A 15,291-nucleotide genomic window follows, 5' to 3' on the forward strand; every position below is an offset into this window, starting at 1 on the left:
TGTATATACAGACAAAAATTTGAACCAAAAGTTTAGATTCATCACTCTATAAGACCTGTTGCTACTGATTTTCAGTGTAGTTCTTGCATAATTCTGCATACCTCAGCCTTTCTTTTTCTCTCTTTCCCTTCGTTAAGAATGCCTTCTTGTTAGCCACTCTTCCACTGAGATCATTTCTGATGAGGCTTCAGTGAACAGTAGATCCACTGACTGAAGGGTTGTCTCTCAGGTTCTGTATCAGGACTTTGCTGGATTATTTTCTGTTCCTTAAAGATACGACTTTCAGATACTGTTCGTCTGCTGGATAGCTTTTAAGCTTCCTCTTATCTAGTTATTTTTTTAAAGACACGCTGCACACCGAACTGAAGTATGTCAAGTTTTTGTTAAAAGTTATTTGGGAATCACCTTATTGCTGCATTTTTTGTAGAATCGGATAAAGAAAGAGACGGAAATTATCTTTTTGCAACAGGTTGCTAGTAACAAAGTAGTAAAAGTGGCTCTGTTTTAGGCTGTCTTGTTCATCCCTTCAGTTAGATCCCCCTTTATGCTTGAGATCAGTGTTAAGTGGCTTAACAAACAAACAAAAAAACACATCCCTCCGAAAACTAGACATGGATAGGACTGAAAATGAGTGAAAAAGTAGCCAGTGTCCAAAGAGAAACTCTGAAAGACCTTCAGAAAGCCTGGAGATCTACTGCTCAAAACTAGTAGGAAAACTGTAAGAAAAATGAGGGGTGGCTCGAGACATTCGCACAACACTGTACTTTTAACATTAACGACAATAATACAGTCCGATGCAAGGATAAAATGTAAAAACAAAGAGATCTGTGACAGAATTTGACTACATCATGTTTTCCAAAAGTTACTACATTTGCAAGCGGCAGAAAAAACAGAAGAGGTGAAGGGTCCGTTTATTCTGCTGGTGCATGCAGACACACAGAATAAGCGGGGAGCAGGTTGATCTGTCGCTGTTGGGAATAACAGCATAATAAGAGTGAACTTTGTGGTCACTCCTGCAGTCTAGCAGAGGAGGAACTAAACATAGCCATACATGGAGAGGACTGAGTAAGTCTCTGCCCTGGGGTAGCAAGTATTTAATTAATTAATGAATTAATGCACGGGTAAAACAGGCTAGCCTTCATAACTCACCGGTCTAAAACAAAATAAATATCAAACGCCCCATCGCAAGAAGCGTCCTCTTCTTCCAGAGATGACGAACTCACACAAACAATTGCAAGGAGTAGGATTTTGCAGCATATCCACATGCGATCCATAACCTGTGCTTCAGGCTACATATCAACAACGTGTTTGGGAAATGGAAAACACAAATAAAATAAAAATAAAACCAGTCAGTGCGGTTAAGGATAGTCTCTAATCTTCACAGTTTCATCCCTGCTCACATGTTGAATCAGTGGTGTGAGAGGGCATTTGGTATTTTCCCCTTGAAGCTGCATGTTGATCATGAAATAAAGTGGGCAGGGCGCACAGCTGCTCACAGTGACGCTGTCAAACTACTGCCAATGAGACGAGCCCTCGGGACGAGATGACACTCCCTCTGCACTTCCGGGATTCCTTATTCGGGGGGCGTTAACAAAAATGGCTTATATATTATTAATTAATTAAGAGTTTATAGGGACGCTAAGAGATAGCATGTTGAAGTTATTTTGCATTATATATTTAGACACTAATAAAGAAAGGGTGAGTATGCAAAAGAGGACGGTTGTGTAAAAATATTTATTCACAAAAACATTTTCCTGATAAACTTTTTAACAACTTTTATTTTGAAGATAACTTCAGTGATCTTCCTGTTTGGGGTATTTGAGACGTTTTTTCATTGATATGAGTAAAAAAAGAACATATTTTGAAATATTACATTCGGCTGAGCTTGTTTTAGGGGCCTTTTCTACTATATAAACACGAGTCTCTTCTTCTTCCTACTTAAATCGCTTCAAGATTTAGCAAAAAAGAGTAATCGGTAACGGCGTGTCTTGTTGTAATACAGGTCTAACTGACTCATAAATCACCCTTTCATGAGATGAACTTTATGCTTCGTGTCTCAAACAAGTGCATCGTGCTCTTGTAAATCTCTTCCAGATGGAAACAATTGAAAATGCAAACACAACGCCCTCGGTGTGCAGGGTTGATTTGTTGTTTTGCATGAACACTTGCATCTTCCTTCCAAGTTCTGAAATTAAGTCCCCACCTTTGCTCAGCGACACACGGAGACTTTGTTTTCCAACACAGCATATATAAACTTTTATAGTCTTTAACACCAGCCCCCCAGGATCTTTAATCTTGGAGACTAAAAACATTTTTAATTCATTCCTGGAGTTCTTTTGTGAGCGAGTGCTGTAATCATGTGTCTGCACTCTCTGTAGGGATGTCCTCACAGCCTGTGGCTTAGTGTCAACTTTCAAGAGGATGAAGTCATGACAATGCAACTCTAATAACATACCAAAGTCACTGCGTCAGCGAAGAGGAATCTATTCTCTTCTGATGGCTGTTTGGGTCATGATCATGGTCCATGTTTTTGTATTTTATTATTTTTTATGTGGGTGTGGTTGGAAGAGGAGACAGCAGGGCTCTGGATGTTAGATGCTCCTACTGACAATACTCCGATAATACCAACTCAAACTGGATTTTATTTATTGTTTCAAGTTATAGTGGAGACCCCAAATTTTCTAAAATCTCGAGCCATCATCTATTTCCCATTTTGCTTGGAAATGGGAAAAAAGAAGAAGTGACTTATCGAAACACATGCAAACATAAACTGAAATACAGTATAAAAGGCAAAAGCAGAGTTTGTACAATTCTTATGAGCTTGAACGGTCAATATTTGGTATGGTTACCTTTATTTTCCTACACAGCCTGAACTCTCTTTCGCTTTCTTGTAGTTCAGGAATAGTTCTTTAGGCTTCAGAAGGACTTCCACAGCTTCTTCTTTGGATGTTTTCTGCCTTGTATTCTGATCTCTAGCAAAATGATCCTGCAGTGCTTCAATAATGTTGATGTCTGAGCTCTGGAGAGGCAGTAGATTAAGAAAAAGCATCCAATCTCCAAAGAAAGACTAAAAGACCTTCAGAAAGGCTGGAGGCTCAAGACCATCCATTAATTTTCTTATTTCGTTCAAGATCATGGCTTGCTCAAGACCACTTTCTTGGAGATTTTGGCTCTGTAGCAAATAGATATCAACATCACAAAACAGCTATTTGCTTTAATATTTCACAATTTTTAAATAACGTAAAGCAGCTGCTAAAGGATTTGTCACGTTCAGGCATTATGGTAGGATGATGTTTGACAATTTACAAACATGGGTAAGAATTGTAGATCTGAGAAAATGAAAATAACTGCTGTAGTTTTTGGTTTGTTTGTTTGTTTTCTCGTGGGATGCTGGTAAGACTTAAACAATGTGCAACAGTCTCAGTGAAAGCAAAAAGTCAGTATTTTTTAGGTGTGGTCACCAGTCAAACTTATTAAATAAACAAGCCGCATTATAATTAAATGGTCCACCAATGCTTGGGCGTGATGCCTCTTGGGAAGTGTTCAAACCGCTAAAATAAAAGATGCAGTTTGAAATGCATTCCTTTGTAGAGAACAAGGCCTTAATTAACCTACATCAGTAATTAGGATACATTTCCACAAGTTATTATTATCATCATCATCATCGTTATTGTTGTTGTTGTTGTTGTTGTTGTTTTCATTTCAAGTTTAATAAAACACCGCAGGGTGAAATTCTCCGCAGCCACCAGTTGGTGGCAGCATTGTGCCGTTTCATTGTTTACCATCAACGTCAAAAGAAGAAAGACAGGTTTTGCGGGTAGTGTGTCTGTTCACTAAAATGTAACATTATTACTGACGTGTCAGGTTAAAAGCCATCCAGATATGGCTGAACTGTGTGAACGGGGACATCGAAAGTCGGAGTGGGACTAATGGTGAGTTCTGTAACCCCGTTTCACATCACTTTAGCGGACTAGCGTGCGCATTAGCTAGCATGGCCCAACAATAACAAACCGATTGACGTGCGAGTCGGGCACGCTAGTGTGTTTAGTTTGCTGTTTTAAGGGGTTTAGTTAAAAGGGAAAGATATGCGGAGAGCCTGTGGACTTAACTGAGAATGTGGTGCTGAGATTTGAGAGCTTTTAAGGAGGTAGGGTTAGGGAATAGATGAATACACACACACACAAACGACGGTAACCCTGATCCTGTAGATATAACATAATGTCAGCACTGATTTCAGATAGAGGAGGACTTGTTTTACCATCCTAGCACACTCCCTTATAAATCCTACCTTTCCTTTTTCCATATGCAGCCTTAGCCTCCCTCAGCTTGCCTTACACCGCCAGAGGAGCCCCGAGCAAGATGCTGCTGAAGATGCCCCAGAAGCTGCTGAAGACTGCCCACTACATAGAGCTGGGCAGTTATCAGCACTGGCCGGTGCTGATACCCCAAAGGATACGACTGTACACTTACGAACAAATCCCCCTCTTCCTGAAGGAAAACCCCTACATCACAGACGGCTACAGGGCTCACCTGCCCTCCAAACTCTGCCTGAAAAGGTACTGGGAATACTGCAAAATCAAGCTTATGCATTTCACCTCTGGCCTTTACTGTTAATTATCTTTCTTTGAGTTGCCCAACTTTGTAGATATAAATATATAGCATTACAGACCAGAAGGGGGAAAATTGAGTGATTATATCCATACATTTGCACATAAACCATGCATATGCAAACATCCTGCACATTTCTTTTGCAGTATTTTTATTCTGTCCAATGAGACGGTGAATATCTGGAGCCACCTTTTGGGTTTCCTGCTGTTCTTCTCTCTGGGAGTCAACGACCTCTTGTCTGTCCTGCCAGCTTCTGGAGCCAACAGAGAGGACTATGTCATCTACGCTATAGGACTCTTCTGTTTCCAGGTAAGTTGTGTGTATGTATGCAAGATGGTTTTTGAGCTTCCTGTGAGCTGGTTTTAATGATTTGTTTCGTCGCTGCAAAATTACAAATCACTTTCTTGATTTAAAAATAATCATCCCTCCAGTCATAACCATAGATCAATAAATGACATAATTAAATAATGTTGAAAATAGGAATAAAAATACCATAAAAACAGGATAAATGCACATGTCATTCAGATTGTAGCATTAAGCAAAATGTATATGAAAGAGAGTGCGGTGTAAACTAGTAGCCTGCTAGCAGTTTGATTGCCTCATATTTGCATAGAGATTGAAGTTGTTCAATTGCTTTTTGTCATTGTTTGTATAGTAAACGACTAAAACTACAGTTTTGAGCTGCTCCTTATGGCTGATCACCTGAATCCATCTCACCCTATCGCTAGCATCCTACTCTGTCATGCCAATCCTCTGCATGTCATCCTCATGGCATTCTTTGCCATTGTTGCTCCCTGATCAGCAGTCTATGGCCCAAGCTGATTCTAAAGTCTTTTCTCTTTCCTGCATTTAGTTAAAGAGAGGGCTGTTCACTATTTATTTGCTTCAAGTATAACACTCAGCTTCACTCGTCGTCAGTGCACAAGTATGAATGCAAACGGTGACACCACCCACCAGGGCAAAGGTTGTGCAGGGAGTCAAAACTTGGCAAAAATCCACCTTAATTCCTGTGAGGGCATGTCCAGACAGTGCATTAATCAGGCAGCTGTACACTGCTCTGTGCAAAAATAAAGCACTTTCTCATGAATGTTTTCTCATGATTCTTTTCTTATTGTGCATTTTTTGTAATGAATCTTTTAGCTGGCATGAGATGTTTCTGTTTCCAGATATTGTTTGTGAAGCAGTTTTATTTTACCAGGGTAGCTTTGTGCAATTGCATGACTGAACAAACCTATTAACATAGGTTTCATGTTTCTTGCTACAGGTGCACTCAGGTCACTGCCACCTTCCCAGGTGTGTAGATAGAAGTAGCTGTGAAGTTTAGAGTTCCTGTTGACAGATAGCGGATTTTGACATTTTAGCTGTGTATTTGTTTATGTTGTAAGTTTCACTCGCAAATGGTTTGAAATCTTTTAATATAGTGAATAACTAGTCAGTGTGATTCTTATGTAGGTATAATGTACCCATGTGGTAAAGGAACACAGTTTTTCGTGTAGTCACAAATGTGATTAGCTTGATGGATGCATAAAAATGCTCTATGCGTAAAGAAATTGTCGAAAAACGTTTGCATCTGGTGCTGTGTGCTTCCCTCTCAGGTTTGCATGCTGTGTTCGGTGGGGTATCACCTGTTCTCGTGTCATCGATCGGAGAAGACTTGCCGCCGCTGGCTGGCATTGGACTATGCAGGCATTTCTGTTGGCATCCTGGGCTGCTATGTACCTGGGATCTTCTACGCTTTCTATTGTAATGCTGTAAGCACAAACATTAGTATCAGGTTGCTGGCTAATTCCTTTTCCTTTAAGATATGAAACTGGAGATCCTCAGGCTCATATTGCGCTGTGTTTTATATTGTCTGTTACTTCCCCTGGTTGCAGTTTTGGCGGCAGGTCTACCTGCTGACAGTGCTGTCCCTGATCCTGGCCGTCTTCAGCGCTCAGGTCCACCCTCGTTACCTCAGCAATGACTGGCGTTGGATACGGATGTCAATCTTCTGTTGCGTGGCAGGTGTTGGCACGATTCCTGCCTGCCACTGGGTCTGGCTCAATGGTGGTTTCACCTCCGATGTTGTGCAGGTCAGGAAACAAAGCTCGTGCGCTGTATGTTCGCTGTATCGTTTTAGAGCTTTATTACAAGCCGTTTCTGCTGTGATGCTGTTACTATGGTTTTAACCCAGAAATGAGGATTTTCCCTGTGTACAATAAATCTTTCCTGTCTCTGTTTCAGCTGTTTCTGCCTCGAGTTATAATAATGTACTTGATTGCTGGTTCTGCCTTCCTGTTCTACGTCACCAAAATCCCTGAGCGATATTTTCCTGGTGAGTTTTGCTTGTCTGCGGCAGCATTTGTGTCTGTTTGCTTTTGGCTTTACAGAGTGAACGATTTTGATATCAACTTTTCAAGTATGCATTCACCCATCCAAATCATTGTATTCAGGCGTTCCAATCATTTCTATTGCCACAGGTGTATAAAAGCAAGCACCTAGGCATGCAGACTGCTTCTACAAACATTTGTGAAAGAATGGGATGCTCTGGCCAGGTAACCTGATAGGATGCCAACTGTGGAAAAAGTCCTGTCGTGAAATTTTCTCACTATTACAAATTCTACAGTAAACTGTTAGGAGTACAAAGTGGAAGCCAGTGGAAAAAACAGCAACTCAGCCATGAAGTGATAGCGTTATAGCTACGTAAATTAACAGAGTGGGGTCAGTTGATGCTGAGGTGCACACTGTGGAGAGGTTTCCAACTTTCTGCAGAGTCGATCGCTACAGACCTTCAAACTTCACGTGACATTCGGATGAGCTCAAGAGCCGAGCGTATAGAGCTTCACTGAAAGGGTTTTCATGGTGAGCCTTACATCACCAATCGCAATGCATAGCATCACATGCAGTGGTGCAAGTTACGCAAAAACTGGACTCTTGAGCAGTGGAAACGTGTTCTCTGGAGTGATGAATCACACTTCTCTATCTGGCAATCCAGTGAACGAGTCGGGTTCATTTTCATATAAAAAGGAGCTGATCTGACCCTTCTCCATCAGTTAAACTGTTATCATCATCATTCTGGGTATGAAGTTCCTGCTCTGAGGCTTCTCAGGCCGTAGATCTCCCTACTTTATGTCTCTTAGCCATAACTCACACGATTCACAAAACATGATCAGAAGTGGAAAATTACAATGAAAGCTACTCAGCTGTTATCCTTACCACACCTATGTGCCGATGCCCGTTCACATTAGGAACCATTTTCATGATACATGATGAAATAAGCAGCTTTAAAAGAGTGAAGTTGCTTTGAGAGTGACAGAGTACTGAAGTTGACCTTAATGGTCTTGAGACCTACAGTTTAAAAAAAAGCATTTGAGGAAGTAAACTGGGAGTATCAGGAATGTAAGATGACATGTCACAATGTGACTGCTGCTAGATCTGAGTCGACAAACTAACCAGTAGAACAGGAAATGACACCCTGATCAACGGACACAGACTGGTACAAACTTAAGTGGAGTGGAGGAACGTAAATGTAAGTGTAAAACAAAATGTTTGCAATTCCAGCAAAGAAGGAAATCGGGTTTGTTGCAGCAGAAACTTATTTGTTTTACCATGACAGACCCGAGCGGGTATCAGGCAGTGTGGCGTACAATAAAGTTTGCTGAAGAAGATTGCTGGGATGTCGCAGTGTGCAGGCCTCTTCAGATCATGTTCATAACTCTAGACACATGGTCTGTTAAACTTCACCGCTCTGTCTTTGAAAAGAATGGTTTGATCTTCATGTGGATTACACAAAACACAATGTATGGAGGGAAAAAAAGTTCCCACTAGAGGCCAAAATTGTCGGGCAATGCTCTGGATTTTCTACGAGTCTGTTCTGGGCAGTCAATATGATAAGAAAGGCACATCAATTCAACCATATGTTTTTAAATTTGTGTATATATATAAACTGGGATATTTATAATTAAAGCTATTTTGTAACGTTGTAATATATTGTATTTTTTAATTTAGTTGAGTTAGTTACTGTTCTTACTGTCTTGGAGCAGCTGGGACCACATCATTTCCTCTGGGACTAATAAAGGATTCTGATTCTGAAATGCTAAATATAAAGAGCTGTATAGGGATCAGTCCATTTACCAGTCAAATAAACTGCTTAATGAACTTAAACAGGAAATGGTGAATTTATGTGGAAACAGAAATATTAATGATTAAGAGGGTACTGTATACACCGCCATGACAACGACACACCAGACATTTCATTTTACAGTACGATGAAGCCATTAAACTCTCTGACCGCTACAGAGTACGCGTCCCATCCATCCATCTGTTATTCGTTTTCCCTTTAAACGATTGAACTTCTTTCAACAACAGTTCTACATTATGAGAATTAATAAATGCATTATATTTACACTTTATTTTTTCTTTTTCCAGGCCAGCTGAACTACCTGGGTGCCAGCCACCAGGTGTGGCACATACTTGTGGTGGCTATGTTTTACTGGTGGCATCAGACAGCTGTGTACATCATGCACTTTAGACACAGCCAGTCCTGCCCAGCGCAGACCACCAGGAGCTAAGTGAAATTCATCATGTAACTGCAATGTAAAGCTGCCTAAAAACAACACAATAATAAGAAGAACCGCATTTTTGTGACCTCTACCTTGTCAACCTAACGACAAGGTACTTCTGAGTACCGGCGGTAGAAATAAAGGGGCTTCTTTATCGTACGCCCTCCGTCACACTGTTCAACTCACCTGTGCGTACCACTCGCAGATTATCTTCCCAATCTGAAGTCCACATTAGGGATTAGAGCAGCAGCACAGCCTCAGTAAGAAATATGTCTGACACCCTTCACTGTAATTTAACTGTCCAAAATAAAATAAAATGGATGAACACATCATGTCAGCCACTGCATGCATTAAAGGAGAATGAGCGGATGTGATTACAGACAGCTGACCGATTGACACAAACATATAGCATGTCAGTAAGATGTTTGGCCACCAGGTGTCCCCAGAACAGCTTAAATTCAGCTTGAAATTAGTTCTAAACCTCTGCTGGAGGGATTGAACACTTTGGGTTTTTTTAATAATGAGGCATATATAAATATGCCGAGAGGGTACCTGCATCCCACGGCTTAGCAGAGCCACTGGAGGTGGAGGTTGGTGCTGGGATTGTGTTTGCTCCCTAAGGACTGTGAGCTGATGTTAGATGTGGTCGGCCACACTAACTCAGCCCCTAAAGCACAGAAAACAGTGAGCTCTATTAGATCAATGCATGAAACTGTATTTTTTGTATTCGTAGAAAATATTTGGGTGATAAAAGCATTTTCTCATGGTTGTTTATGATTGTAGTTTTTGTACAGAAGTGTTGGTAAAAAAAAATCAATAGGTATTTTGAATCCTTTGAATCTTACTTCTTAGTCTGTGGGAAGAATTATTTATTTTAATTTTGTTTATTTTTTGCCTTGTTTTGTTGTTGGTTCTGTGTGAAATGTCTTGATTAAGAAGTGGGAATGACAGAAAAACCCAAGGGAGCTGAACGTTACCGTTTGGGTACTGCGAGTTACCTCTCTTTGGTAGAAACAGTCACTCAGTACTTGCAGTATTTTTTTTTATATTTGAACACATATGTTGGGAAAAAATACTTTAAATGCTGCAAAGTTGCAAAGCCAGTATATAAAATCAAAGCTGTTGTTATCAGCTGAGAGAAACAGACTAATCTTAATGCTAAACTCATTTTTATCATTGAGATGATGGGTATATATTTTTTAGTCTTCAGTCTCATCTTACATAATTTGGGAGTCTGATTTCAGTCGTCCTGCTGTAGCTTACTTACAGTTCACCTCACTCAGCACAGCTCATCAGAGAGGTGCTAAGTGACCTGTGGTTGTCTATCTATTGCAATTGTTTGATCAAATTATAGGATAGTGCATTTATCTCTACTGGCACGCTTCCAGTTTTGATATTGTGCCCTATTGTAAAACAGATCAGCCACAACTCACAGGAGTTTTAATGTGGTGGCTGATATGAGTCTGACGAGAGGAAACGAGATCTCTTCCTTCATATTTAATTTTGAGGAAATGACGCTTTAGCAGCGGTACGTGTGACTATGAATTCACAGTTTGCTGTGAGCAGTAGCACTTAACATAGCACTCAGTGATGAGCCCGGGAGGTCAGTCAACTGTAGCAGATATCTGTTATCAGCCATCAGTCCTTTTATCATCAAGCTTCTCGCAACAATGTGAGGAAAAAATACTGATAACCTCCACCTCGTTGCTTTAACAAGGCCAGTTTGATGTGTGTCAGTTTCCTTTTCTTTTTCAAATTAATGTACTTTTGGACAGTTATATGTTTTTGGTGGTTTGTATTGTTTTTTGCATTATTCAATCAGGTTTGCCTTATCATCTGTTTGTACTGTAATGGCACTTCTACAATCTGTGGGTCCACAATTGAGCCTAAACTAGGACAAAATGATCAAACTGTTACACTCCAAGGCCAGTGTGGTTTTCTTTCTTTCTTTTCAGAGCACTTACTGCTGCAGTCATGACGGCAGCACTCAAAAGCACTCTGTTTTTTTTTTAAGTGTCTTTATTTTGGCATTAAATGCTTGATCTGCTTGGACTGCTGTTTGGTTGTGTTTTTCCTTTGTGTGTTTTGTATGTTACTGCGGTGGCACTGACTACTGCAATGTGAAATATTTATTTCAGTGCCTATGTGAAAAGATATTTTTAAATGAATGAATAAAGTGCTGGGAAATCAGTTGTTTGTGAGTTTCTGTGCTTCAGTTGCTTAAAAATCCAAGCAGGTTGATGTGATTTAAGAGAGGTGCAAGATTAGCTCATTTTGGTTTCCGAGGAAGCTGCAGGTCTCATAAAAACCAGTAGTAGGCAGCATTGATTCAAATGCTTCTCATTTATGATGCAGAGTTCAGTGGAAAATGTGGATTAAATCTCGGTTTTTGTGCCTATTTCTCTCCATTCACAGTCTCCACAGATAAAGCTCACAATGTAAGTGATTCACGTCAGTTGGCAGCTTGAAAAGTATGTTCTTGTTAAATACATGGGCATCGTGATGAGAACTGCCTGGTCAGAAGTCATGTCTCATCCTCACAGCATCAGCATAAATCCTCATTCCTTGTTGCATGACACATCAGCAGATGGGCTCACTGTGTTTATAAAGGGATGGAGATGGTCAGGAACAATACTCAGGTGTGGTGTTTAAATGATGCTGAGTTGGTACTAAGGGACCAAAAGCGTGTCAAAAAATATCCTCCACACCACTACAGCACCAGCAGCCTGAAGGGTTGATACAAGCCATGCATCGATGTTGTTGTTTATACCAAATTGTCACCCTACTATCTAAATGCTACAGGACAAATCAAGACTCATCAGACCAGGCAACAGTTTTCCAGTCTTTTGTTGTCCAATTTAGTTGATCCTGTTTGAATTGTAGCTTCAGTTTCTGCTCTTAGCTAACAGGAGTGGCACCTGATGTGGTCTTCTGCTGCTGTAACTCATCTGCTTCAAGGTTCAGCAGGTTCTCCATTCAGAGATGCTCTTTGCATAGCTTAATTGTAACGAGTGGCTATTTAACTCATAGTTACGTCCTTATCAGCTTGAAGCAGTGTAGCCATTCTCCTCTGACCTCTGACATCACAATGCATTCATACGTCTTCCACTTTCCCACTTTAGAATTCCATCAGTGTGATGCAAATAATGTGTATTTTACGATACTACCTTGTTAGTTAGGCCTGGATTATAATTGACCCCAATTCAGCCACATTTTAACTCCGAAGGCCTCGCGTGTGGAAACTGTGGCAATGCAGACTTCAAGGGGGTTCAAAGTTATTCAATCATTGACAGGTACAAGCAGACAAACTGCTTACTCTTCATTTCTTTACAGTTAATAGGTAAAAGATGGGTGTCCCATATATACTTGAACGTGTGAGTGTGCAACAGTATGATGAAGTCCTGCTGCGGTGTTATTATGAGACATAGTGTCAATATTTCAAAGTATGATCATTATGCAAGCAAATAACAACCTTGAATGTACTACCTCATGAGCTAATGGCTGTTTGTACAGAGAAGTGTCTGCAGTGATCAGCATTTTTGGAAACGGTCAATTTTTATTTTAAGAACTTTTCATTTTAATGCCGTAGTTTGCATTATATTTCACTGTCTACAGCCTATATGTAAACGAGCTTCTTTGAGAATAAAGCTAGTTCAGTGTCTATTCTCATAATACATACCAAAAAAGACCAAATAGCTGATAGCTAGGAGAAGTCAGAGAGCCAACCCGCAGCTGAACATGAATGTAGAGGAGCTGGAAAGAGTCTCTAGTTTCAAGCTGTTTTGCACACACATCTAAAAAATACCTAAAATAGACACACAACACACAGTGTCTTATTAAAACAACATACAACATATACAACAGACACTGTATTTTCTGAGACCTCTGAGGAACATTAGCCTGCCTCAGTACCAGGAACTGACAGTACCCTAAAAATCTAGAGGAAAAAATCCAAATTTCTGCACTAAGAAATATTGCATTTATAAAAGATATTGTGCCCTCTCAAAACAGTCATTCCATCTCGAATCATCTTTCTGTGTGACAGTTAAGATAAACCTTTGGTGGTGGGGCTCACCTCAGGGGGAGATGAGACGGCGTACAGAGCTGAAGTTCAGAGGCTGTCAGATTGGTGTGTAGATAACAACCTGGACCTCAATACCACCAAGACAAAAGAACTGGTAGTTGACTTCAGAAGGAGGAAGTCCGAGCTGCAGCCTGTCAGCATCAACAGGGAGTGCGAGGAAAGGGTCTCCAGTTTCAAGTTTCTGGGTGTGCACATAGACACAGACCTCCAATGGAGCTCTAACACCTCTCCGGTTTTAAAGAAGGCCCAACAGCGTCTCCACTTTCTGAGAATCCTCAGAAAAATGGACCTGAAGAAGGAGCTGCTGACCGTCTTCTACCGCTGCTCCATTGAAAGTGTGCTGACATAAGTGTGGTTCTCCAGCTGCACCACAGCACACAGAAAGGCACTCCAGAGGGTCATCAACATGGCCCAAAAAATCATTGGACATCCTCTTCCCTCCCTGAAGGACCTGTACAGCACTCGCTGTCTCAAGAGGGCACGCAGCATCCTACGGGACTGCACACACCCAGGACACCGGGTGTTTAAGCTGCTGCCATCTGGTTCAGGCTGCTGAAGTCCCGAACAAATAGACTCAAGGACAGCTTTTACAACAGGGCAATAGCCCTGATCAATGTAAATAGCTGACCTGATACCTCCCTGGACCTTTTTGGGAGGGAGGTAACAATGTTTAAAACAATAACAATAATAATATTTATATTTATAACAAGGTGCAATAATAATTAATATGCAATAATAACAGTGTGCAATACACATACACTTATTCTTCTTTTTTATACTAAGTTAATATACTGTGTTGTGTTGTTTGTTGCGTTGTGATGTGATGTGTCATATCGTGTCATGTTGTGTTATATGTAGTGCTCATTGTACTATGTATGACTGCAATGACAATAAAGAGTTATCATCTTATCTTTATTAGTCCCACAAGTGGGAAATTTGCTAACCATCTCCAATTCACCTAAACATTTTTTAGTTCAGCTTTTAAACATATATAATGATTGCTGTGAAATGTTATCTTCATGCATCAAATGCTTTTCAAATATATACTTTTTATATTTTATATACTTATTTACTCCATTGTAATTACTACCTGTAATTACTACCACCTGAAATTACATGGAAACTCCACAATGTTGTTCTATTTAGATTAGAATAACTAGTGTGATACATATTAGCTGTACCCGACTATTTCTATTGCATATTTTCTGCATGTATGTGACTAAGAATGTCATATTAAAACATTTTCTCCATTTTATTTTGCATTATTGTGAAACACAACTATTTTGTTTTCTTTGTTATGCTCAATGAAAATTAATTAAAAAATTAAATGTTTTGTTTTTTTTTCTCCCATATTTTAATTCCCCAATTCATTGTTTATGTACCCGGTCCCAAATTATATATTCTGAATAGTCCAGTGAAATTTTCAGGCTTTTGACTTCACAAGTATTTATGTTCAAATATTGTCTCAAATTTCAAAGGAGAAAAAAGGCCTGAAAGTGGGTGAATGGGCCTTTTAAAAAAATGAAGCTAAAATTTCACAGCAATCTGTCCCAATTAAAATAAATAAATAAATACAATTTTCAGTTTGAGATGGACTGATGCAAAGAAAATCAAAAGATTGTCAGAGTATGTACTAGCTTACCTACAACAAGCTTTTTACGTGGTTTGAATAGCTAAAAGAAGAATTCACATTCCCTATCACAGAGCCTACATAGACTCCTACTGGCATCTTCAACTAAAGACTTAAATCTAATAAACAGGAAAGAGTTTTTAATAAACTGCAAACTGGGAAGCAAACTAAAGTCATCTCAATATGATGTTTTTGAGTATGAATTTAAGCAACATGCTTCACATGGGAAACTAACATTAATACGGCTGTATCACAAGATAGATGACGGGTGAGCTACCAGAGGGCAGTGATGCAAGAGTTAAATAATATCTTGGAATATTTCTAACTGAAGCAATCAAGTGTACCACAGTTAAGTGGCTCAGACCTGAAGCATATATCAGATGGAACAAATAACATACTCAACAAGACTTCAAAACAATTTATCAAAC

At 39.8% G+C, this 15,291-nt stretch overlaps 2 protein-coding genes across 3 annotated transcripts in view; one reads left to right on the plus strand and one right to left on the minus strand.

The window, feature by feature from the left end:
- The window catches only part of LOC102213170 (anthrax toxin receptor 2-like), a 23,348-nt gene extending 21,886 nt beyond the window's left edge, over positions 1–1,462 (minus strand). For both annotated transcript variants that reach the window (XM_005729251.1, XM_005729250.1), the window contains exon 1: positions 1,150–1,462. In XM_005729251.1, coding sequence (XP_005729308.1) covers positions 1,150–1,274 — 125 coding nt within the window. In that variant the 5' untranslated portion in view covers positions 1,275–1,462. The remainder of the gene's footprint in view (positions 1–1,149) is intronic.
- Positions 1,463–3,756: 2,294 nt separating this feature from the next.
- LOC102212886 (progestin and adipoQ receptor family member 3-like) lies at positions 3,757–10,456 on the plus strand. The gene is made up of 7 exons (XM_005729249.1): positions 3,757–3,932; positions 4,310–4,556; positions 4,755–4,917; positions 6,204–6,359; positions 6,483–6,680; positions 6,832–6,922; positions 9,016–10,456. Exons 2-7 carry the CDS (start codon positions 4,360–4,362, stop codon positions 9,156–9,158), a joined length of 948 nt encoding a protein of 315 aa, XP_005729306.1. The 5' UTR covers positions 3,757–3,932; positions 4,310–4,359; the 3' UTR covers positions 9,159–10,456.
- The last annotated feature ends 4,835 nt before the right edge of the window (positions 10,457–15,291 follow it).

This window comes from Pundamilia nyererei, unplaced genomic scaffold (genome assembly GCF_000239375.1).
Source record: "Pundamilia nyererei isolate P.nyererei 1_Seehausen unplaced genomic scaffold, PunNye1.0 scaffold00032, whole genome shotgun sequence".
Lineage (NCBI taxonomy): Eukaryota > Metazoa > Chordata > Actinopteri > Cichliformes > Cichlidae > Pundamilia > Pundamilia nyererei.

What these genes read in the sequence shown, in the direction of transcription:
- LOC102212886 (XM_005729249.1), top strand. Translation starts at nt 4,360, where the DNA reads ATGCTGCTGAAGATGCCCCAGAAGCTGCTGAAGACTGCCCACTACATA. An exon ending in TCCAAACTCTGCCTGAAAAG is followed by an intron (nt 4,557 to 4,754) that starts GTACTGGGAATA and finishes TTTCTTTTGCAG; the next exon opens with TATTTTTATTCTGTCCAATG. An exon ending in ACGCTTTCTATTGTAATGCT is followed by an intron (nt 6,360 to 6,482) that starts GTAAGCACAAAC and finishes CCCTGGTTGCAG; the next exon opens with TTTTGGCGGCAGGTCTACCT.